The sequence below is a fragment of the Argopecten irradians genome, chromosome 2, assembly GCF_041381155.1.
Source record: "Argopecten irradians isolate NY chromosome 2, Ai_NY, whole genome shotgun sequence".
NCBI lineage: Eukaryota > Metazoa > Mollusca > Bivalvia > Pectinida > Pectinidae > Argopecten > Argopecten irradians.
The window spans coordinates 59,245,210-59,272,940 of NC_091135.1; the positions used below are offsets into that span (position 1 = coordinate 59,245,210).

Sequence of the window (27,731 nt, forward strand, 5' to 3'; positions counted from 1 at the left end):
AGGCAGTGTTCAGTTCTGGTTTGAGGCAGTGTTCAGTTCTGGTTTGAGGTAGTGTTCAGTTCTGGTTTGAGGTAGTGTTCAGTTCTGGTTTGAGGCAGTATTCAGTTCTGTTTGAGGTAGTGTTCAGTTCTGGTTGGGGTAGTGTTCAGTTCTGGTTTGCGGCAGTGTTCAGTTCTGGGTTGAGGCAGTGTTCAGTTCTGGTTTGAGGTAGTATTCACTTCTGGTTTGAGGTAGTATTCAGTTCTGGTTTGGGGTGGTGTTCAGTTCTGGTTTGGGGTAGTATTCAGTTCTGGTTTGGGGTAGTAATCAGTTCTGGTTTGGGGTAGTGTTCAGTTCTGGTTTGAGGCAGTGTTCAGTTCTGGTTTGAGGCAGTGTTCAGTTCTGGTTTGAGGCATTGTTCAGTTCTGGTTTGCGGCAGTGTTCAGTTCTGGTTTGAGGTAGTATTCAGTTCTGGTTTGGGGTGGTGTTCAGTTCTGGTTTGGGGTAGTAATCAGTTCTGGTTTGGGGTAGTGTTCAGTTCTGGTTTGAGGCAGTGTTCAGTTCTGGTTAGAGGTAGTGTTCAGTTCTTGTTTAAGGTAGTAATCAGTTCTGGTTTGGGGTAGTATTCAGTTCTGGTTTGGGGTAGTGTTCAGTTCTGGTTAGAGGTAGTGTTCAGTTCTTGTTTAAGGTAGTAATCAGTTCTGGTTTGGGGTAGTGTTCAGTTCTGGTTTGGGTTAGTGTTCAGTTCTGGTTTGAGGCAGTGTTCAGTTCTGGTTTGAGGTAGTATTCAGTTCAGGTTTGAGGTAATATTCAGTTCTGGTTTGGGGTAGTGTTCAGGTCTCGTTTGAGGTAGTATTCAGTTCTGGTTTGAGGTAGTATTCTGGTTGTATTCTAGTATCAGTTGCGGATCAGTTGCTGACAAGCTCCTCAATTCTAAGTCAGAATGGGAGCAACCTGCCGTAGAGAGATTGGTGGTCACTAGGGAACCACGGCTGTGAACAGAAATATGTGATAGGCAATCTAATTAAAATACAGATTCTTATGGCCACTCCGGTGATTAGAGGATCTGACAGCGTCCCATGGGGGGGTCATGTCATGTTCAGGCGACCTTTATACCACGTGTACTCACATTTCGTCCCAGTATACATATACGGTAAGCTATGTTGTGCTCTTGGGGCGAGATGACTTCGTCAGTGTCAAGATTTTGCAGGCAGCAATTTGACTGGCCTTTATCAAGGATCACGTGGACGTGGCCCCTAGTGGGATTTTCTCTGATCCTTTTTATCAAACGTAATGGTAATGGGAATCTGTGTTTTATTTTATTAGATTTGATGTGATAGGCACAATGTTTACAGAATAGTGTGAGGTACGAGTTGTCTCAAAACAATAATATACCCTTAGTCGCTTGTCAAACTTTTCGACCGCAATTTCGATTGCCACCTCGAAAAGTTGATATATCCGACATTTCGACCGTGCATGTGATTGCATATAATATCCCCCTTTTGATACGTCAGTGTTATGTTTATGGCTACATGAGTCTATCTGATAAAGTATCTTATTGTTATAACCATTGTTTAAACACTGGGGTTGATTTAGTGCACATAGCATGTTGGGTCGAAATAACACGCCATATACATCAAACGGGCCGAGACATTTCGTACCTGCGCACTATAGATGTAAACAAACATGCAGACGAACACGTTGTGTTAGTGTTATTTCGGACTGAAGAAGGCCCTATAGTGGCTGAATATATATTCCATAGACATAATTTTGATTTTACTCTGAATTTGTTTTGGCCTTTTATTTCGGATTATTAGTATACTAGCTTTATACCGTTTTTACCTCATTATGAGGTAGTATTCAGTTCTGGTTTGAGGTAGTGCTCAGTTATGGTTTGAGATAGTATTCAGTAGAGCGGCAAAAGAAAGCATATTGATGTATCCAAAACATCTGACAAGAGTAGCTATTGGACCTTGAAGAAGTGATGTCACAAAATGAGATAACATCTGCAAGTGCATCCACAACCAATAGCAGGAGGGCTAACTTAGTAACTTCGCCCAATTAACAACTGCAACTTAGAGTTACATGTAAAGGGTTCATAATGGTACATTTCGAGTCTATAGATACCTCCTCTCAGCTATGTAGTCATTTAGGAAATAAATTAGATAATAGTCAAATGTCAAAGTTCAAAGGTCAGTTTGATTTGAATACAAAATATTCGAACAAACCAAATTCCTTTAATGTTTCCGTGGGTGGTCTAGATTGCAGTCGTTTGGTTCCGGATGCAACATTGGAACGATGAAGGACATCTAGAATGTCACACGGGGAATTAAACCGTAAAAACAATAAAAAAAATCAATTGCAATCACAATAAGCAAGAAAAAGCCATAGAAAGTGACTAATGTTCCCAAGTCCCATGTAAGACAGCGATATCAAAATGACTTCAATTGGTTAACCTAAGGATATAGGTTCCTGGGCATGGTTTATAGTGACTGTAACGGGCTACACCAGGTGATGTTTATAAAGATGATACATGTACGCCAGTTTTTACTTAGACACCTGTGTGTAATGAATGGAAACATAATGTAGTATCGGTATAGTCATCTATCTAGCCCCCGGGTAGTCTGGGTCATTAATACAATGATATTCACACAAAAACAACCAAGTCAAATCAAGTCGTTAACGTAACACCTTAAACAAGTTTTCTTACTAGTTCTTCAAAATGACTGTACCATCACAGCGTATGTCAGCTTTTAAATAACTCAAATTTCTTTATAATGTTTGTGATGCATGTCCATAAAAATGGCGAAAAATACACAGTGTTCAAATGTTAAACTTAGGTTACCTTTGTCATTGGAATTTTAAATGTTATAAATGAGCCCATTCCGACAGTTTTTGTTGATTTCTCTTTTATAACAATGTATTAATTCTGTTATCAACATGGACAATGTTTATTGTCTTCGAGAGACGGGAGAAGATGGACGACTAGGTCGCCGGGATACAGACCTAACAATCTTGATCGAGGAAAATTTGATAATTACAACAATGGCTGTGTCATTTAGCTACGTGGAATTTGTCACTGGTGTCTTGTTTTGTTGCTAACTCTGTAAATTTTCACACGTGACTCACGCCGGTAATACACGAACGTTTGATATGTTGCTTGTAATGTCACGTAACGTGCCACTAATCACAGCCCAATCCGTGTTCGCTTTGGAGTTTAGTGTGTCCCGTAATCCGGGTTTTGTGTCCAGACTCCGAACCTTTGATATTAATCACCCTCAGAGCGCACATGGATATGTACATGGCGACCGGTGGCGTAATCCCACTGATAGCGACTGACGGATTTGAAATAAATTAATTCATTTAATCTGTCACACAGAGATTTAGTTTCAATGTTCATGATAAATGCTACAGTCATTTTATCTACTCAAGTAGGTCACTATGCCTTTGAATTTGTATTTGGTTAAAGCGTCCTGAGGACACCCATCATTTATTTTTGTCATTTGAACAAGACACTCTCAATCGCGTTAAGGTGATCTGAACAGTCCGTTTATATCCATTCACTTTATTTGCTGTGTCGTTGACGGAGCTTATGGCACAAAACGGCTTAATTGTTGAAGTGTTCTTTTGTCGGCCCCAAAGTTTCTAATGACCACGCTTTCTGCTGTAACCTAAGCTTGTTCGCAGCTTACAATTTTGCGATTGTTCGTCACCTTTTGAAGAAACAATTTGTTACAGTGTATATTCTTATCATTATGTATGCACATATCAAGATTTCGCCATTTTTTTCTCTTAGAATAAACTTATCAAGCAAAAATACAAACGGTGTCCAACCGGATATGGTCTTTGACCTCAATTGAGACGTGACATTTTGTCTATGATATATAAATCTGATATAGATATACATTCAAATAGTAGTGTTATTTACTCCCGGTCACGTCACCTCTTGTAATAAATCGCTCTCCATGCGAACATAGATATCCTTTTTCTGTACAATACAGCGTGTCATGTATGACATTAAAACACGAGCCGCCCTTGTCACGCTTATAAAAATTCAATATATTTACAGACATGAAACAATTGGTATGTAATGATAGGTAAACATATCCCATTTGTTACCAACACGTAACGTTAATTACACCGAACAGGTAAACGGGTTCCGAACAATTCCCGTAATTCACGCAACAAGTAATTTGGTGTGAGCTGTTTTGTTGTCTTTTTCGTGTACCACTTCGCGCTCGAAGCGCTTCTGCTTGTAATTAGTGTTATAACGCTGGCCTGTAGTCGGTACTAAACGTCACTGTCACCAATGACCGGCATACGACCATAGGCGTCACATCGAGTAAACCCATCCATCACCCCCCCCCCCCCCCCTCTCAATTTAGTTTTCTCTCATTATCCCCTACTCTTCATATCTCTATAGATTAGTTATAGTAGCCCCCCTCTCCTTACTGCCTCCGTAACGGTGACGTAACTACTTTCCCTTCATTTTGCCTCACGTCACGTGCGATGGCTCCGACAGGACGATACGTAGCGTTATATCTACATGCTTTAATATGTAACAACTGACGTAGCACGGTTACTGTAGGATACCATATTGCACGACTGTGCGCAAACAAGCCCGAGGTGATCGTGAGAAATGGCGGCAGACCATGTATGTCGAGAAGGTTCGTAAGTCATAACATGCAACTATTTTGTTTTATAAAAAAAAAATCATAAATTAATTTTGGGCAAAAACAACGTGACTGTCCCTGATAAGTGTTCATGGCCATCTCAAGCATGTGATACGGTGGTTTATAGTACATATTACAGTATACAGACATGAATTATCGAAGAGAATATTATTAGTGAGTAAGTATCTGCTCTAGATCTGGATCTTGGATAATGTTTGTCGAAATTAAAGAGACCACGGTTGAATATCAACATTTCATTACCACAGATACAATCTATGAACGCTTCTAAAATCCTACACACGTTTTTTAAAAGAAAACGCCTGCCAACTTTGTTAGGGTGAAAACTAAACTTGTTAATATTGTAGAAACCATCCCAGCCCCTGGGGTTATTCTTGGATCTATACCCCCACTCCTGGGGTTTCCGCAAGATCATGTTGGTCCACGCGTACCCTGAAGATATTAATGATATACTCTACCAATCGGTATCCAGCAAGATCGCATGCATGTGCTTTACGTATCATTGGCACGACATGTACTTTACATATATACGTCGTGCATTGTTATGTTACGTTTGATACCTTTGTCGAGTCATGGAGACATCTTTAACTGAAAACCTAATCACAGAAAATCATAACAGATAACGAGTAAAACATATATCGAGAGTGATGCGATTCTATTTTGGTCCCCATTGAAATGACCGAAATATCGGTGCATTGCTCCTGGTCCCAAAGTGGTTTTTTTCTTTATGGTTGTGTTATTGAAAGCTAAGCGTGTGTAAATATAGACACAGATAGACAGTCATATATATTCGGTATATAATTTATAAACGGTAAAATTAGCATGACGTTACTAAAGGGCGGTGGGCGGTGAGCGCAGAGGGAGTGGTATCTTTAAGAGGACTAGATTAAAATGTCAAAATATAATATGTATTAATGATTAGGTAAATACGCACATTTTGTAAAGGATTCCTTTCATTAAGTTAGGGTGTCCGTCCCAGTAAACCCAGTTAAATAGCACAGCAGTATACCGATAATGATATTTAATATAGGGCCCGCTCGGTTGACACCATAACGCCCTTCCCGCCATGACAGATATGGACCTAACCATGTTAATGATGGCTGCCTTTTTTCAAACATGTGACAAAAAGTGTTGTGATCCGTCACCGCCCGACCCGAACATAACCATCTGTGTAAACATTCCGAACTGTTGTCAGGGCCCTAACCTCTTATTTACTATCAGACGTTTCATTAATGTACCGGTTTTAGTCTGTTTTGTTCAGACACTAACCCCTAATCTTTTAGAGATTTTGACGTAAAATCTTCATATTCCTAAATAATTGCAGAGAATACTTTTATATCATCTAATCAAAACATTAAATAATGTGTTTGGGGGTTGAAAGGAGGGATTGTATCGCATTCTATTGGAAAGAAACCCTCCGTGAACACCAATGAATGCTTCGTCACTTTTGTAATTAAAATCCCCTATCCCATGCTGACAGTGATAGTTATTTCTGAACATTTAAGAATGGCATAATACTTTTTCTTAAATGGGGGTACTACCACCATATCTTGTCTCGTGACGACCATTTCGGAATGAAAGCGAGAGCGTATGCTATAAACACCATCTATCTATCAACGGAGGAATCAAAAAGTTCGAATCTTGGCGTGATCTTTATTGAAATTCCGTAACACTGTTCGATAAAACAGGTCTAACCGGATACGGCAGTGAGCGACATTAGTTTTACGTTGATCGCCCCCGAATTCATCGCTTGGTTAATATACACTGCAGTGTAAATTCTGCCTTTGAAATTTAGATTTACTCAATTACTTGGTTTACTCTGATGGATAGAAGCTATCAGTTATATATAAAGTTACTTAATTATTCGACACAAACAAATGTAACGATGGCTTACCTATAATATGTCTACGGTAAGTCACACGATTTTCTCGTCTGTTTTTACGTTAATTATCTCATCGCTTTTCTTGCCAATCAATTGTCTTTTGGTTTGTTTTTTTTAAAGATATCATCATTTTACCTCAAATCAATTATATATTCCGCCAACCTTTCAAGCACAGTGAGTTAAATTTTAATTTCACTTTTAGAATGTATTGTCTTAGAAGCTAACTAGTCTACCTTGTAGACACGGTACAATGAACGTCCACTGACGCGTAAGGCTCCATATGTTATACACCTAATAGTAAATATTCATTGTCTTCATAGCACATTAAATAACGACTCCTCTTATAAATTGTCTGGTCGCTTACTCCCTAACCACCCCTCTTATGGTCGCTAACTCCCTAACGACTCCTCTCATAGACCCTCTGGTCGCTAATTATATAACTCCCTAACGACTCCTCTCATTGGTCGCTAACTCCCTAACGACCCCTCTCGTAGACTCTCCGGTCGCTTACTCCCTAACGACCCCTCTTATGGTTGCTAACTCCCTAAAGACCCCTCTTATATACTCTCTGGTTGCTACACTCCCTAACGATCCCTCTTATGGTCGCTAACCCTAACGATCCCTCTTATGGTCGCTAACTCCCTATCGACCCCTCTCATAGACTGCCTTTGTTTCATAAAATCCCACACCACGCAATCGCAAAACTGCAACTATGCAACATTGTGTAGCTCTAGCTCACCATCGTCACCTAACTATGTACTAAAGCTTTAAAAAAAAAAACATTAAAATTATCTTTTGACACATTTGACAGAAAAAAATGTGATCCTGCACATTTTTCGTACTTTTTCGTTCATTTTAGAAAATTTTCCGCTGCGTGGCGCGTTTTCTAAAACGTTCAAGCACGTAATAATAAAACCTTTAATAATTAAAATTCTATACACACGAAATAGACTAAAAATGTCCATCAAGGGATTATACTATTTCAAAGAATGTCTCTTAAAATTTGTTTATATGTCTTAGCAAGACAATTAATTCATTATTATTTTGAGTTACAAAACAATGTGCCGATGGTGTGAATCCGTTGTTCAGATCGAGCAGGGTTGCATAATGGTTTGACGACATTCACAATTACCATTTCTAAATGCAGGTTACATAAAATCTAAAAAATACCGTGTTAAGAACGCGTTAAAATCATCAAATTACATCGTAATACTCATCTCAGTTATTCTAAATGATTGAAATCGTAATATTTTTCCCGGTGGCGTTACAAAATATTGAGGAATTTTGACACCCCCCCCCCCCCATTACGTTTCATTTTCCGTACGAAGTGCTATATAGACACTATGGGACCGGACCTAGCATTGTAACACGTTAATTCAACGAAATGATTCACTCGACACCTTTTCCCGTGCCATTAGTGTTAGTCACTTGGTTTTGCAACTTTAATTGACATGTACAGCAAAATTTAATACATTAACATGCATTATTGACACGATATTAATTACATAATGTGAAAGTGGGTCACGTGACCAGTGACAGGTGATGGGTCTAATTAGGGAAGCAGACAGGTGTAGAGACGGTTCCATGTTAACATGCCATTCAACCTTTGTCAGGATCTACGCGAAATTGCTCCAGTAATTTATTTTGACTGAATTTTACACATCAAACCCTCTAAACTTGTTTGTACCAAGTTCACGCTCATATTAACAAGTAAATAGGCTTGTTTGCATTTCATATGTCTGTGTATCGGGTTTGAAGCCTGCACCTGACCTGTTCGGTCTCTCACACACTCAAGGACCGGGGGTATCGGCCGCGAGCTGTTACATAACTGGTACTCCAATCTGACATGAACTTGTGTCGAGGTCATGTTGTTTTTCTGTCACGTAAAACACGTGTTGATGAGACGGATCAATTTCTCTGACACATAACACGTGGAAAACCACTTCATGACACACGTCAATCAAAATCTTACAAACGATATAATCGACATCTTGAATAAGAAACAACGGATTTTTTACAGCAACAACATGAAACGGAAACGCTAAAACCAACTTACATCGAAGTATGTAAACTATGGTAGTAAATTACAACACACTGTTGTACATATAAAATCATAGCTTTCGAACTTAACTCGTCAAAATGACATCATCCATTATCGATAATCGCTTAAAATGTCGTATACAGGGAAACTCCAACAATACCAGAGATCACAGAACGGTCCAATGTCCACGGAAACAATGAAACATCAAACAAAAGTATACAACAATATCAACATAATGTGTGGATACATCGAATAAAAATAGATATAACAACCATATGGAATTGGAAATATAAGAATTCATAAACAAACACTGACATTATGTGAAACATTCAAACACAGAATTCTAACAGCACAAAAAGCACATTCAAAATCTACTAACAACCATATGACATCAGTTCGACTGAAAATTAAAACAATTCCAAAACCGCTAACATATGGAATTCCAATCTCAACAGCACTAACATTGTGTAAAATAAAACATCAACAAGTACAACACCAAAGTCGTAAGTATAGTTGGAACTCGGAATTCAACATTTAACAGCACCAATGTCGCATTGGAATCAGCACAGTAATACTACACAGAAACTACAATATAGCACAGATATCACATGGAGGCACAAAGCTATTACCAACATTTTTAGAATTCAATGACGCCCAGGCAAATGAAACACAACGAAAATGCATCCAGGATTAATTCAACATTATCTATCACCAAAACAGTAATGCCTGCATCGCTTTTACAAACACGGAATTGACGAGATGGAGACGGTGTTGTCATTGAGCCGTGTAATGCAATGGTCGTAAGGTCAAAGTTCATTATCACGAACAAACTTTCGTTCGTTTCGAACCTTATTCCTTTAGAGGACGGTGTCGTTAGAACAACCACTGAATAACATAGAGATTTCTGTAATATCATGTCACTATTGTGGACACTTTTACATCGATATTGTTAGTCATATTGTTTTAAATTGTTCGTTAACTGAAGAAATAAGAGATGATTTCATATGTTCAATTGTTTCAATCACAAATATAGATTTAATTTCATATTTATACTCCCTTTCAGATTTTGAGCTAACACATATATAATTACCAGGTCCCCTGGGTTATACATTGGAAAGGTATGGTATGGAACAATTCAGATTGTTATCAGTGTATACTTTTAAACAGACGTTCAATTTGTGTATGTAGCTGATTTACAATCACTGCAAAACTAACTCGTGCATTTCTTTATTAATATATATATATATATTGAAAATATTTTGATATATTTACACTTGCTAGGCTTGGTCATTATACGCTAATACTAGCCGATTTTGTTTACCATAACTGCATGGTAACATTGAACTTTGAACTTGCGTAAGGAAATGTTCTGTGCAACGTAAAAGGACTACTTTTTAAAAAAAAAAAACACATGGCTTTGTTTACATTTTGACGAAACATTACGTGTATATTGTTGTTTTTCATAGAATTTTGGAAAAATGTAAACAATATATACATGTTTTATATTTATATATGATTCAAACAATTTTTAAATTAACAATTGTATAAAGAAACGGAAAAATATCCCGACCGGGGCGACGTGCTTTCATTTTTGTTAAAAATGATGGGTGTCAAATGTAAACATTACCTCTGTGCCTATGTTCGTCCTACGATCGAGCCTTTGGGGTGGACGGGTGTGAGACCCTCTGATAGAGGTCAGTTATAAACATATCCTCTTGTCTTTGTTCTTTGAGTATTTAATCATGTGTATTATAAAACATGCACCGCTAATAATCCACGTGTTGACAGTTCCGCGTCACCACAAACACATTGTATCCATCGAACACAAGTGAATTTGTTTCATCTATCGATGGCGATATGGATCTAAGCGTAGATTATATAATCACATGGCTCCCAAGGATGTAATATCGTCAAGTCAGACGACATCTCGAACACATTGAGCTACTTGAAAATCGGTGTTTTCACAACTTCGGCAAACTAAAGTGTGTAAGCGTGCGTCAGCTTCGCCTCGCTGCACAATAACGGTCACCGAGTTCACACATGTGGCCGTGTACAAATTCTTTATGTTATTACGCTATATATTAACTTTTATCAAAATTGAATATATATTTAAGGTTCTGATCTGATTAAATAAAATTATCTCTGAAATTTACTTTGTTTGTCATGTTTATTTTACACTAAAATATTGAACTTTTTTGTCGTCGCGGATGAATAATTCTACCTTACGTGAAGCGTCATCATTCGCTGTTCAATTGAGTAAGCTCCTCCCACTTTTGACCGACTTTTATTGAATAATTACGTCACCTTCAAATGACGATTTTATTGCATAAAATATAAATAAAAAGTCGTGTGAGTGTAAATATAGGGATTGGATTTCGTTTTTATGTTAACCATGCTTGTATGGAGCAATTCCTCTAAGAATATATTCAATATGGGGCGCGAGCAATTCCTCTAAGAATATATTCAATATGGGGCGCGTTAGCGCCCCATATTGAATATATTCTTAGAGGAATTGCTCCATACAAGCATGGTTAACATAAAAACGAAATCCAATCCCTATATAGAAATATCCGAGAGAATTGTGCCCTCTTCTCTCTTTTTCTGATTTAAAATAATCATGTTGTGTATTTTCCCCCTATTCTCTCTCTCTCTAATTTTGTACATATTATTTCATGCTGTTACCATATGTATTTTCATATGTTATCATTATATACTCTTCATTTTGGAGGAAATAAAGATAATAATAATAATTCTTTATTAAAGGCGACTAAATTTAAAATTTTAATTTTTCTATTCCTCCTTAAGGGCTCCTTTCCAAACGTCTTCTCTGACAGTTTTTCATTTTTGGCATTGGTTTCTTTGACAGAATTTTCAGATATATGACTGTAAAATGGCGAAAGATCCATTATCGCTTGGAAAGTAAACCACAGTCCTCTAAAATATTTCTCTTGTCACAAGTAAGAATATGACAATAGGAGAGACAGTGGACAAGTTGTTAGATACGACATGAACCGTTCATTACACCATTTATACATCTCCCTTAACCAAATCATCGCACTTCTTGTGTTGTACGTATCTTCCCTAGAGCTTTACTATGTGATACAAGATAAACAGAAACACGAATATAATAAGTATCAGAATGAACAGATCAACCATATGACAGTCATATTGAATGGAGTAAGGTTTCAGCCAAAGATACCCAAAGACGTGATGAATTTATGTATACGGTAAAAAGATAATTTGATATTAACATGTCGACAACATATTAAACCCAGTGGCTTCACCCTTGCCAGGACGATGAGTGCGGCTGTTATACCAGACAGAAATCATTTCTGTGCCAAAATATCCCTTGTAATGATACCTTGGTCATTAAGTCTAACTACCTTAGCACGACAATTAACACGTTTTAATGGCTACAAACATTATTTGGTACACTACAATACGATATAAATAATTATAAAGGTTTCGCGGACAACGGAAACTTTAAAATCGTCTAGACCGGACGACTGTTTACAGACACAAAACGGTCGAGTAGTTAATAACTTTGTCAGTTTATGGGGTTGTAAAACCGTCGATAATAACCTACCGGGACATTCGCCATAAAATCTGTGCCCAGTGTCGCCCCCTAACGACCATTTGGCCATCACAAGTTTCTCAGTTGGATTCTACCAACCAAAATGTTTAATCCCTGTAGGGCGCTTACCTATAGTATATTATGGGCGATTAACAGTTATCGACTTCTGGCTTTTCAATCGATTGGTCATTAAAACGATTCCTGACAGGACTCGTGCGGGGTCCCGTAAACACAGTATGTTATAACAAATATCCGCATGGATTCACAAAAGCCTGCTTAACCTGTACAACACATATAATCCTACGCTACGGTCCATCATCCCGTTAACTCGGACGGGCACGAGCCTTTGACGGTCTTTGATCGGTCAGTTTTATCATTCTGTGTGTCAATTATTACATTTGGTCCTAACTTCAATCACTACAGGGGACATCATTGCGCTGGACTTTGGGACGAATTCTTAGCAGGGATGACTGAGCAAAAACACATTCCTCGCAGCGAGCCGTGAGCAAAGAGCAAACGTTTTATTGAGTCGATCTATTCACATGCTATCGTTTGACAACATTGCTACCAAAACACATGTTTAATTCGGAACTTATATTTCAGCTTCACTGCAAAGCTAAAAACTTCAAGATCGTTCCGAATGAATGGATGATGCCATGGTATCCATTGTTGATAGATTGAAGGAGTTATATGATTTGAGTATTAACCTCATCTAATGTCTATTACTGTAACCATCACTACATAAATATCTACCACTCGGCAAATCTTGACACCCAACGCACCGGTGCCTCATAGGGCAACGAGGGTTGATACTTACACAATTGGAGGTTTATGGACAATCTTGTCGAAATGCATGACGGGCTTGTCGTAGCCAATTTCTGTATATCGGCCGGCGTTACGTAAGGGTGCCGATGTTGGTCTTCAGTTATAATGGCATTCGGTAAAAGAATTGAGTAAATAGGATTTATAATGTAAGTCTGCGCTTAAGTAGATGGCATTTGCCAAATTGTCTGCACAACAATTCAGCACGTTAAACTATTTCGCGGTGTAGAGTTAGGGTTTGTGTTTTGAAATGTCAAAAGACACTACCGAGGTATTTATACTTCCCGGGCACAGTTTCTGTGACATTTTATCTCAGCCTACTTAACATACAAGTGACATTAGTATACACTAAACCTTAAACAAATAATAGAGAAAAGACAAAACCTCGGGTAAACAACCTACTAATACAGTCTGTCCAATCTTCCTATTGTTTACAAAGGTAAATTACTGTTTCGCGAACTTTTAAAGTTTCCATTTGCTTTATATTGTTACCTAATTTGGGACAAATAGAAAGAGTTGCCTAGTAACTACCCCGGTAAAGCAGTCTTTTTAGGTGATATGGGGAGGGGGAGCAGCCCTACACTGATCCATATATCTGTACCAAATGCTGTACCATAAACGGCTACAATATCGCTGTTTAATGACTTGGCCCCATTGTTGTGGTTCATCCGATAGATGTGTATAGCAGGCCACGGTCGAATTAAAACTATATTACCCAACAACCAGCCACAGATTATCTAGGAATTGTCGGCATGCTTTCATGTGTAAATTAGAATACACACAAAAAACTCAACAATAATGTTCATATCATTTTTCAATAATTTGTATTGCCTTTCTAATTTATATTGGGGCTATTGTCATTGATTTATTAAAATGATTATTTTTTCGGAGTATAAATAAAGTGTTAGTATTAAAAAGGGAGATTAGGTTCGTGGCAATCGGAGGCTGAGCTAACAAGACCTTGGTAAACATACCTACAATCGCAGTCTACATTACATTTATAGTCACGAATGCAGTTAGTGGTCCCGTTCAGATGGCGTCAATATTCACAGCAGTTGCTTACGTTATACACTATAAAGTTGTCTCTGATACAGACGTGGGGGTCAAAGAGCATCGCAAGCAAATTCACCAATTTGCAAATCTGCTCCACAAAGGACGGAGGTCAGCTGTTTTACACGTCGAAGGTCAGCGTTTTGATTTAACCGTCATTCGCCATGCTTATGGTAAAGCAAAATCTGTCCATGATCGTCGTATTTAGAATGATTCACTCACAGACGACTTGTTTGTAATAAGGATTTGACATTAACCAAAGAGCACGTTTAATAGACACACAGATAATATATAATACAAGAAAATCAGTTTATACTTCTTCCACAAAATATTTCAATGCGCACATGCTGGGTCGCACTTTGGGCACGTCCTCGGTCGGATAAACACGCAGAGACTATATACAACATAGAAGCTAGATACTCGTGAGTGTGTAGGTATGAAGGAAAATTCGGACGGAAACCCTTCTCACACAATGTCCTCTATCTCCTCGATATTAACATTCTCTGGCTTATAATTTAATGCAGCCAAGACAATATTACATTATTTGACAGGACGGTGTCGTTTTTAAATGCAGGTATTAGACAACGCATACACATACTAATCCACAACGCTGTGATGATATCATAGACTATGGAGCTAATTAGGGACAAGGGCACGCCATGACGGAAGTTATAGGACAAAACCACTTTTATCTAACACACTATGACAAGACAGTCTGATAAAGGTGCGAAACCAGATGCTTGGTACAATTAACAGACATTTTAAAAAGAAGACGGTTAAGCATGGAAGTACAAAGTGCCGTTATATACAGCTATTAAAGCATGAGGAATATCTGTGTGGGGTACCGCTATATATATACCTGATACAGGATGGGTCACCGCTATATTTATACCTGATACAGGTGTGGGGTACCGCTATATATATACCTGATACAGGTGTGGGGTACCGCTATATAAATACCTGATACAGGTGTGTGGTACCACTATATATATACATGATACAGGTGTGTGGTACAGCTATGTATACCTGATACCTGCTACAGGTGTGGGGTGCCGCTATATATACCTGATACAGGTGTGGGATACCGCTATATATACTTGTATACAGGTGTATGGTACCGCTATATATATACCTGATACAGGTGTGTGGTACCGCTATATATACCTGATACAGGGGCGGGGTATCGCTATATATATATGATACAGGTGTGGGGTACCGCTATATATATACCTGATACAGGTGTGGGGTACCACTATATATATACCTGATACAGGTGTGGGGTACCGCTATATATATATACCTGATACAGGTGTGTGGTACCGCTATATATACTTGATACAGGGGCGGGGTATCGCTATATATATACCTGATACAGGTGTGGGGTACCGCTATATATATACCTGATACAGGTGTGGGGTACCGCTATATATATACCTGATACAGGTGTGGGGTACCGCTATATATATACCTGATACAGGTGTGGGGTACCGCTATATATATACCTGATACAGGTGTGGGGTACCGCTATATATATACCTGATACAGGGGCGGATTATTGCTATATATATATATGATACAGGTGTTGGGTACCGCTATATATATACCTGATACAGGTGTGGGGTACCGCTATATATATACCTGATACAGGTGTGGGGTACCGCTATATATATACCTGATACAGGTGTGTGGTACAGCTAAATATATACCTGATACCGGGTGGGGTACCGCTATATATATACCTGATACAGGTGTGCGGTACCACTATATATACCTGATACAGGTGTGGAGTACCGCTATATATATACCTGATACAGGTGTGGGGTACCGCTATGTATATACCTGATACAGGTGTGGGGTACCGCTATATATATACCTGATACAGGGGCGGGGTATCGCTATATATATATGATACAGGTGTGGGGTACCGCTATATATATACCTGATACAGGTGTGGGGTACCGCTATATATATACCTGATACAGGTGTGTGGTACCGCTATATATATACCTGATACAGGGTGGGGTACCGCTATATATATAACTGATACAGGTGTGCGGTACCGCTATATATATATACCTGATACAGGTGTGGGGTACCGCTATATATATACCTGATACAGGGTGGGGTACCGCTATATATATACCTGATACAGGTGTGGGGTACCGCTATATATATATACCTGATACAGGTGTGGGGTACCGCTATATATATACCTGATACAGGGTGGGGTACCGCTATATATATACCTGATACAGGTGTGGGGTACCGCTATATATATACCTGATACAGGGTGGGGTACCGCTATATATAAAAACCTGATACAGGTGTGGGGTACCGCTATATATATATACTTGATACCGATGCGGGGTACCGCTATATATATACCTGATACAGGGTGGGGTACCGCTATATATAAAAACCTGATACAGGTGTGGGGTACCGCTATATATATATACTTGATACCGATGCGGGGTACCGCTATATATATACCTGATACAGGGTGGGGTACCGCTATATATATTTGATACAGGTGTGGGGTACCGCTATATATATACCTGATATAGGTGTGGGGTACCGTTATATATACATGATACAGGTGTGGGGTACCGCTATATATATTTGATACAGGTGTGGGGTACCGCTATATATACTTGATACAGGTGTGAGGTACCGCTATATATACCTGATACAGGTGTGGGGTACCGCTATATATACCTCATACAGGTGTGGGGTACCGCTATATATACCTGATACAGGTGTGGGTACGGCTATATATATCTGATACAGGTGTGGAGTAATGCTATATAACCTAATAGCGGTGTCGGTATCGCTATAAATACCTGATACAGGTGTGGGGTACCACTATATATACCTGATACAGGTGTAGGGTACCGTTATATATACCTGATACAGGTGTGGGGTACCGCTATATATATCTGATACAGGTGTGGAGTAATGTTATATATATACCTGATAGCGGTGTGGGTATCGCTATAGATACCTGATAGAGGTGTGGGGTATCGCTATAAATATTTGATACAGGTGTGGGGTACCGCTATATATACCTGATACAGGTGTGAGGTACCGCAATATATACCTGATACAGGTGTGAGGTACCGCTATACATACCTCATACCGGTGTGGGATACCGCTTTATATATCTGATACAGGTGTAGAATAACGCTATAACCTGATAGCGGTGTGGGTATCGCTATATATACCTGAAACAGGTGTGGGACACCGCTATATAACCTGATAGCGGTGTGGGTATCGCTATATATACCTGAAACAGGTGTGGGACACCGCTATATATATCTGATACAGGTGTGGGGTACCGCTATATATACCTGATACAGGTGTGGGGTACCGCTTTGTGTACCTGAAACAGGTGTGGGTACCGCAATATATACCTGATACAGGTGTGGGGTACCGCTATAAATAACGATACAGATGTGGGGTACCGCTATATATACTTGATACAGGTGTTGGGTACTGCTATATATACCTGATACAGGTGTGGGGTACCGTTATATATACCTGATACAGGTGTGGTACCGCCATATATTCCTGATACAGGGGAAGGGTATCGCTATATATATATATGATACAGATGTGGTACCGCTATATATACCTCATACAGGTGTGGGGAACCCCTATATATATCTGATATAGGTGTGTGTGGTACGCTATATATACCTGATACAGGTGTGGGGTACCGCTATAAATAACGATACAGATGGCGGGGTACCGCTATATATACCTGATACAGGTGTGGTACCGCTATATATACCTCATACAGGTGTGGGGAACCGCTATATATATCTGATACAGGTGTGTGGTACTGCTATATATGCCTGATACAGGTGTGGGGTACCGTTATATATACCTGATACAGGTGTGGGGTACCGTTATATATACCTGAATACAGTGTGTATGGTACCGCCATATATTACCTGATACAGGGGAAGGGTACCGCTATATATACCCGATAAGGTGTGGGTACCGCTATAAATAACGATACATATGTGGGGTACCGCTATAGATACCTGATACAGGTGTGGGGACGCTATATATACTGTACAGGTGTGGGTACTGCTATATATACCTGATACAGGTGTGGGGTACTGCTATATATACCTGATACAGGTGTGGGGTACCGCTATATATATATATGATACAGATGTGTGGTACTGCTATATATACCCGATACAGGTGTGGGTACCGCTATAAATAACGATACATATGTGGGGTACCGCTATATATACTTGATACAGGTGTGGGGTACTGCTATATATACCTGATACAGGTGTGGGGTACCGTTATATATACCTGATACAGGTGTGTGGTACCGCTATATATACCTGATACAGGTGTGGGGTACCGCTATATATACCTGATACAGGGGTGGGGTACCGTTATAAATAACGATACATATGTGGGTATACCGCTATAATACCTGATACAGGTGTGGGTACGCTATATATACCTGATACAGGTGTGGGGTACCGTATATATACCTGATACAGGTGTGGGGTACTGCTATATATACCTGATACAGGTGTGGGGTACAGCTATATATACCTGATACAGGTGTGTAGGGTACCGCTGTATATACCTGATACAGGGGAGGGGTACCGCTATATATACCCGATAAAGGTGTGGGTACCGCTATAAATAACGATACATATGTGGGGTACCGCTATATATACCTGATACAGGTGTGGGGTACTGCTATATATACCTGATACAGGTGTGGGGTACTGCTATATATACCTGATACAGGTGTGGGGTACTGCTATATATATATATGATACTACCTGAAACAGTTGTATGGTACCGCTGTATATACCTGATACAGGGGTGGGGTACCGCTATATATATATATGATACAGATGTGTGGTACTGCTATATATACCCGATACAGGTGTGGGTACCGCTATAAATAACGATACATATGTGGGGGTACCGCTATATATACTTGATACAGGTGTGGGGTACAGCTATATATACCTGATACAGGTGTGGGGTACCGTTATATATACCTGATACAGGTGTGTGGTACCGCCATATATTCCTGATACAGGGGAAGGGTATTGCTATATATACCTCATACAGGTGTGGGGTAACCGCTATATATATACCTGAAACAGGTGTGGGGTACCGCTATATATACCTGATACAAGTGTGGGGTACCGCTATATATATACCTGATATAGGTGTGGGGTACCGTTATATTTACCTGATACAGGTGTGGGGTACCGTTATATATACATGATACAGGTGTGGGGTACCGTTATATATACCTGATACAGGTGTCGGGTACCGTTATATATACCTGATACAGTGTGTGTGGTACCCCTATATATACTTGATACAGGTGTGTGGTACTGCTATATATACCTGATACAGGTGTGGGGTACCGTTATATATACCTGATACAAGTGTCGGGTACCGTTATATAAACCTGATACAGGTGTGTGGTACCCCTATATATTCCTGATACAGGGGAAGGGTATCGCTATATATATATGATACAGATGTGGGGTACCGTTGTAGATACTTGATATAGATGCGGGGTACCGCAATTTATACCTGATACAGGTGTGGGGTACCGCTATATATACCTGATACAGGTGTGGGGTACCGCTATATATACCTGATAAAGGTGTGGGATACCGCTATTTATTATATGACTGGTGCTTTTGTTGTATTTTGATTGGTCAATACGTTTCTCAGAAGTATTCATCAACTGCGATATCAACCCCGAAATCGGCGGCAAAAAGCACGCGAGGTTACTGGACTCAGTCCAGATACCTCTCGCGAGTCCAGTAACCTGTGTCAAAAATAGATCGAGGAAAACTTCCTTGAAATGTGACGTCATAATCACTTTTGACGTGAAGTCGTACCCAAATATAGCGTAACAGGAGTTTCCCTCATTCAATGACGTCGGGATAATCTATTGTGACGTCAATATTATAGTCGGCAACATATATGGCGGGAGGCAGCAAGTTTACTGCGATCAACGGTGACAACTGCAAACTTCAATTTATGGAAAACGTTCAAGAATGCCAGACGGGCTGCAGTTGATACAATATTCCAGTTCTACCAGTCTAAACCGTTAGCAAGAAGCATTTGGATATTTACCATATACTACATGTAATTGCTTTTGTAAACAGAAAGTTTGCAAATATCATCTTGTTTTTTTGTAGATTTTAAAGTCTTTTTGAAGAGCCGGGTTAATATCATGTAAGTGTCATATAATAAAACAGTTATCGACCTATTTTCAGGTGGATACGGTGAGTTATCAACCCTCGAAAATGATATAACCCTCGGCCTCCGGCCTCCGGATGTATCACTTACTCGGGTTGATAACCCACCGTATCCACCTGAAAATAGGTCGATAATTGTATAATATACCTGATACAGGGAAAGGGTATCGCTATATATATGATACAGATGTGTGGTACCGCTATGTATACCTGATACAGGTATAGGGTTATAAGACTCTTTCAAATGTGGATATAAAGAATAGGGATATTCTACCAGAGGGTCACAAAATGTAGTAAAACCCGAGGCTTGCCGAGGGTTTTGCAAAATTTTGAGATCCCGAGGGTAGAATATCCCTATCCTTCATATCCACTTATGAAAGAGAATTTTTCTTTCATACCTCGACGCTTTATTGCAATTTTACGACTATAATATCCCGCCATTTTGAAATAAATTCGAAGAAATCCACGACTGAAAGTCAGTTTTCCATACATGAAAAATTACGTGATATTTTCAACACAAATTCCGTTGTTTGCATCTTTTATAATGAAACCAGTCATATTTTTAAAAAAAAATGTTAAAATTTTACCGAGGAAATTGAGATTTTGTTGACGCCGTGACGTCACGAGGCTTTATTGCATGGGTAGCCATTCAATAGAGCCTCACGTGACATGAGTGTACTGCCCTGGACCAGCCAGTATTACACCCGTAGGTATGAAAGAAACCGCTATATATACCTGATACAGGTGTGGGGTACCGCTATATATACCTGATACAGGTATGGGGTACCGCTATATATACCTGATACAGGAATGAGGTACCGCTATATATATGAAACAGGTGTGTGGTACCGCTATATATACCTGATACAGGTGTGGGGTACCGCTATATATATACCTGGTACAGGTATGGGGTACCGCTATATATCTGATACAGGTGTGGGGTACCGCTATATATATGATACAGGTGTGTGGTACCGCTATATATACCTGATACAGGTGTGGGGTACCGCTATTTATATGATACAGGTATGTGGTACCGCTATATATACCTGATACAGGTGTGGTGTACCGCTATATATATGATACAGGCGTGTGGTACCGCTATATATATACCTGATACAGGTGTGGGGTACCGCTATATATATACCTGATACAGGTGTGGGGTACCGCTATATATCTGATACAGGTGTGGGGTACCGCTATATATACCTGATACAGGTGTGGGGTATATAGAAATGGGAAAATTGTCTTACGCTTGGGAATGGAAAGGATCAGTTGTTTTTGGCGACATAAAATGACATAAAAATTTGGTCTTTTTTAGATACCATACATTTTGTTATGGATTGAACAAATCCTTCGTTTTTACTAGGCTTACTAATTAAATCTATTATATAAAATAGTCTACAATTGTATAAAGGAATAAAGTCCATGGAATATACCAGTAAAACATTCCTTTGCAGGGGTCATTTTGACGACGAAATGCATGGACAATTTTAAAATTAATTGAACATTTGACAATTAAAGATAATTTTTTCATAACTTAGCCTGAAAGAATTTTTCATAGTCCTAAGGAATGGAAAATCCTTGATCCGCGGGACTATTTTTAGAAACAAGGTGATATTTTGGCCTCCTATACAAAATGATATCGGCATATAACCTTACTGTTTCTCTGCTCGTTTGGTTTAATTTAATGCTTTGACAATATGAATGTATTATCACATTTAAGATTATTATGGTTATATTGGAAACTCATACTTTAAACATGAAATACTGACGAGGTTTACATGTAGCATTAGATTGGATCTATTTCAATCATATCATTTTGTATCTGGTTTCTCTTACTTTAAAAATATTTTGAGACGAAATTCATTTTTGTTGGAAGTAGAACGAAATATCGCCGACGGTAGAAATAAAATAACAAATAATAGAAATAAAATAACAAATAAAAATACTGAAGTTGGCTGACTTACAGCGAAAAGTTTCGAATTTTATATACGTAATGTCACAAGCTACAAATGCGTGTGCAAGTTGGTGATGTAGTTCTAACTTTTCGTTATTTCAAGGCCTGACGAAAATAACGATGGTTCTTTGCTGACGGATTTACACTGCAATATTAATACTATTTCTTAGGTTTTTCGTTAGTAGTCAGAGAAATATTTTCAACAAAAAAACATACTGTCTTCATTGACTGTCAATATATGTTGAAATCATAGAATTGTTTCTTGCTATATTGGCATTAGGAAGGAAATGTATATCTTCACCAAAATTATGCTAAATATAGATAATATTTAAAATATTAAAGACAATATAACCTTTTTTCAAATATTTACCTGTTGGTCTTTCATTTCAATAATTAAACATGAGATTTCATAAACCTACCTGTTCGCCATTTATATTAGCTAGACATTGGCGTCTAGTAGTACCAATGAATTTCTTGGACCCAAGTCGACGCCAAAGCATGTTACACTCCGAGCTGGAATTTAAGTCCGAAACGTCTAATTGCTTTATTGTTGTAAAATCAGTTTTCAACATTGTTTTCACCTCCTCTGAATTAAAGTTGTATATTTTCATATCGATCATCATGCCTTTATAATCCGTCCGTAAACTATACACCCACTGTTTAAAGGGGGCCCGGTCATAGTTAATATACTGCTCCACGTAAACATTGAATGAGTTGGGAAGAAAATGGATTTGAACGGGACGGAAGATGAACTGCATTGATAGATGTCTTTGTTCTGTAGGTAGATCGTTCTTTACATCCTCCAGATATTGTTGTTTATTACTATACAGTCCTGGCAGAAATTTGGACAGCAGTCGAAGGTCTTTGTCCAAGTGTCCTGCCGTTTTGGGGAATAACATACAGAAAATCACAACCAGAAATCCCCGCGAAAACATTGTATACCAGTGGCATATATTGGTGGCAGACGACGCCATCCTGAAAGTCTTTGAGAAGACTTATTGGCAAAAACACGAAACCATTTTTGTTCGAAAATTGACAAGTTAAAATGCGGACTCCATCCTGTCTACGGCGATTCCATGTTTAGGCCTGTGCTGGGAGTAGACGTTACTCGGTGTATTGGACGTACTATATGTTTTGTCCTCCCCCAGGTAGGCACTTTATATACACGTACACAGCAGGAATATGATAGAGAGCCCCCACCGCTAACACTCTATCGTTGTACAATGATGTATGCGGCAAGACACACTTTATACAAATGATGTATGCGGCCCTGTGCTCCGTTTTAAAACGTAATACACACAGGTCTAATTATGAGCTATAGGAAGTCATTTCTACTGTTACTCGCGTGCTTTAATGAATGAACACGGAGGAGGCGGGAAATCGGCGATATTTAAGGGCGGAGGGAAGGAAAAGGATGTTTACTACTTTAAATCGGCAGGGTCCACTTACTATTCTCGTTATACTAAAACACATGCTTGCTGGTTCTCGCTTGACTACTCCAAATTAGGTGCGCGGTACATATTGATGTATTATTTTGCAAATATTTGCTCTTTGATTTTGTCTACATTCTACTTATAGATAAGGATTTGACTACATGTTTAACTACATAGATCAACCCAATATATTACATTGTATCTTAGAGTAATTCTGTCGTGATTCTAACAAGTCTCACTCTTTTTAATTAGTTACATGAAACAATCATTTAACAATGCATTTAAACATACATACAATTTGTATTAAATTGTAACTGTTTTGTGTTGTCTCCGAAAAACGCTACGAGTATGTATTAAGTATAATTAAGATACAAATTAGAAGTTTTTTTAAACTAATAAAGTCCAAGATATTCGGTTCTTGAGAGAAAATTTTATTAACTTTCTAGTATGCTGTATGACAAAGTTCATAATACGTGAACAAGTATTTCTTATTTGGAATCTTTAAAGCAACTGCCGGGAAGATACATGGATCTTAAAATTACTTACAAATTTTGTATATTTACCCATAGAGCATTTTAGACATCTATATATGGGTCTATGTAAAGAAAATCGGCAAAAATCATACTCTACGTGCCGTATAATAGAAGTACGAAAGCCGATTGGGCTCATTTTGGTAGTAGAAGAGAAAGAAATTCGCGTAAAAACGCGAAATTTCGGCTTTCGTATAGAAGGATGGAAAGCACGCCGAAATGAAAAATCTACCCAGCCTATAGCTTCATCCTACACAACATTACATTGTGTCTTCGCAGATGTAATAAATGTAGTTTTAACAAACGTGACATCAATCGTTCTCAATAAAGTTTTGGAAACTGAATTTGGCACATTTGCATGCATTATGTATTGTTCTGTTTCTTATGACTGCGTTTCGCCATGTCCCTCGTTGTGTAAAGATATAGAGGTGATGAACTTGAGCACTGGCGTTGTTTAATGATCAAGAGATGATGACCTTGTGCACTGGCGTTGTGTAAAGATATAGAGGTGATGACCTTGAACACTAGTGTTGTGTAAAGATATAGAGCTGAGGTGTAACCTTGAACACTTGAGTGTTGTGTAAAGATATAGAGCTGAGGTGTAACCTTGAACACTTGAGCACGCTGTTATGTCAAAGACCCGCTATAGACTAGGTGTTGTACACGCTGTTATGTCAAAGACCCCACTATAGACTAGGTGTTGAGCACGCTGTTATGTCAAAGACCCACTATAGACTAGGTGTTGAGCACGCTGTTAAGTCAAAGACCCACTATAGACTAGGTGTTGTACACGCTGTTAAGTCAAAGACCCGCTATAGACTAGGTATTGAGCACGCTGTTAAGTCAAAGAACCACTATAGACTAGGTGTTGAGCACGCTGTTAAGTCAAAGACCCGCTATAGACTAGGTGTTGCACGCTGTTAAGTCAAAGACCACTATAGACTAGGTGTTGAGCACGCTGTTAAGTCAAAGACCCACTATAGACTAGGTGTTGAGCACGCTGTTAAGTCAAAGATCCACTATAGACTAGGTGTTGAGCACGCTGTTAAGTCAAAGACCCACTATAGACTAGGTGTTGAGCACGCTGTTAAGTCAAAGACCCACTATAGACTAGGTGTTGAGCACGCTGTTAAGTCAAAGACCCACTATAGACTAGGTGTTGAGCACGCTGTTAAGTCAAAGACCCACTATAGACTAGGTGTTGAGCACGCTGTTAAGTCAAAGACCCACTATAGACTAGGTGTTGAGCACGCTGTTAAGTCAAAGACCCACTATAGACTAGGTGTTGAGCACGCTGTTAAGTCAAAGATCCACTATAGACTAGGTGTTGAGCACGCTGTTAATGTCAAAGACCCACTATAGACTAGGTGTTGAGCACGCTGTTAAGTCAAAGACCCACTATAGACTAGGTGTTGAGCACGCTGTTAAGTCAAAGACCCACTATAGACTAGGTGTTGAGCACGCTGTTAAGTCAAAGACCCACTATAGACTAGGTGTTGAGCACGCTGTTAAGTCAAAGACCCACTATAGACTAGGTGTTGAGCACGCTGTTAAGTCAAAGACCCACTATAGACTAGGTGTTGAGCACGCTGTTAAGTCAAAGACCCACTATAGACTAGGTGTTGAGCACGCTGTTATGTCAAAGACCACTATAGACTAGGTGTTGAGCACGCTGTTAAGTCAAAGACCCACTATAGACTAGGTGTTGAGCACGCTGTTAAGTCAAAGATCCACTATAGACTAGGTGTTGAGCACGCTGTTAAGTCAAAGACCCACTATAGACTAGGTGTTGAGCACGCTGTTAAGTCAAAGACCCACTATAGACTAGGTGTTGAGCACGCTGTTAAGTCAAAGACCCACTATAGACTAGGTGTTGAGCACGCTGTTAAGTCAAAGACCCACTATAGACTAGGTGTTGAGCACGCTGTTAAGTCAAAGACCCACTATAGACTAGGTGTTGAGCACGCTGTTAAGTCAAAGATCCACTATAGACTAGGTGTTGAGCACGCTGTTAAGTCAAAGACCCACTATAGACTAGGTGTTGAGCACGCTGTTAAGTCAAAGACCCACTATAGACTAGGTGTTGAGCACGCTGTTAAGTCAAAGACCCACTATAGACTAGGTGTTGAGTACACGCTGTTATGTCAAAGACCCGCTATAGACTAGGTGTTGTATAGACTAGGTGTTGAGCACGCTGTTATGTCAAAGACCCACTATAGGCTAGGTGTTGAGCACGCTGTTATGTCAAAGACCCGCTATAGACTAGGTGTTGTACACGCTGTTAAGTCAAAGACCCGCTATAGACTAGGTGTTGAGCACGCTGTTAAGTCAAAGACCCACTATAGACTAGGTGTTGAGCACGCTGTTAAGTCAAAGACCCACTATAGACTAGGTGTTGAGCACGCTGTTAAGTCAAAGACCCACTATAGACTAGGTGTTGAGCACGCTGTTAAGTCAAAGACCCACTATAGACTAGGTGTTGAGCACGCTGTTAAGTCAAAGACCCACTATAGACTAGGTGTTGAGCACGCTGTTAAGTCAAAGACCCACTATAGACTAGGTGTTGAGCACGCTGTTAAGTCAAAGACCCACTATAGACTAGGTGTTGAGCACGCTGTTAAGTCAAAGACCCACTATAGACTAGGTGTTGAGCACGCTGTTAAGTCAAAGACCCACTATAGACTAGGTGTTGAGCACGCTGTTAAGTCAAAGACCCACTATAGACTAGGTGTTGAGCACGCTGTTAAGTCAAAGACCCACTATAGACTAGGTGTTGAGCACGCTGTTAAGTCAAAGACCCACTATAGACTAGGGTTGAGCACGCTGTTAAGTCAAAGACCCACTATAGACTAGGTGTTGAGCACGCTGTTAAGTCAAAGACCCACTATAGACTAGGTGTTGAGCACGCTGTTAAGTCAAAGACCCACTATAGACTAGGTGTTGAGCACGCTGTTAAGTCAAAGACCCACTATAGACTAGGTGTTGAGCACGCTGTTAAGTCAAAGACCCACTATAGACTAGGTGTTGAGCACGCTGTTAAGTCAAAGACCCACTATAGACTAGGTGTTGAGCACGCTGTTAAGTCAAAGACCCACTATAGACTAGGTGTTGAGCACGCTGTTAAGTCAAAGACCCACTATAGACTAGGTGTTGAGCACACTGTTAAGTCAAAGACCCGCTATAGACTAGGTGTTGAGCACGCTGTTAAGTCAAAGACCCACTATAGACTAGGTGTTGAGCACGCTGTTAAGTCAAGACCACTATAGGACTAGGTGTAAGCACCTGTAAGTCAAAGACCACTATAGACTAGGTGTTGAGCACGCTGTTAAGTCAAAGACCCACTATAGACTAGGTGTTGAGCACGCTGTTAAGTCAAAGACCCACTATAGACTAGGTGTTGAGCACGCTGTTAAGTCAAAGACCCACTATAGACTAGGTGTTGAGCACGCTGTTAAGTCAAAGACCACTATAGACTAGGTGTTGAGCACGCTGTTAAGTCA

At 39.4% G+C, this 27,731-nt stretch overlaps 1 protein-coding gene across 1 annotated transcript in view; it reads right to left on the minus strand.

The window, feature by feature from the left end:
- LOC138316083 (uncharacterized) overlaps positions 1-23,534 on the minus strand; it is a 32,705-nt gene extending 9,171 nt beyond the window's left edge. Inside the window, exon 1 of the mRNA XM_069257574.1 lies at positions 22,688-23,534. Coding sequence (XP_069113675.1) covers positions 22,688-23,242 — 555 coding nt within the window. The 5' untranslated portion in view covers positions 23,243-23,534. The remainder of the gene's footprint in view (positions 1-22,687) is intronic.
- Positions 23,535-27,731: the final 4,197 nt, after the last annotated feature.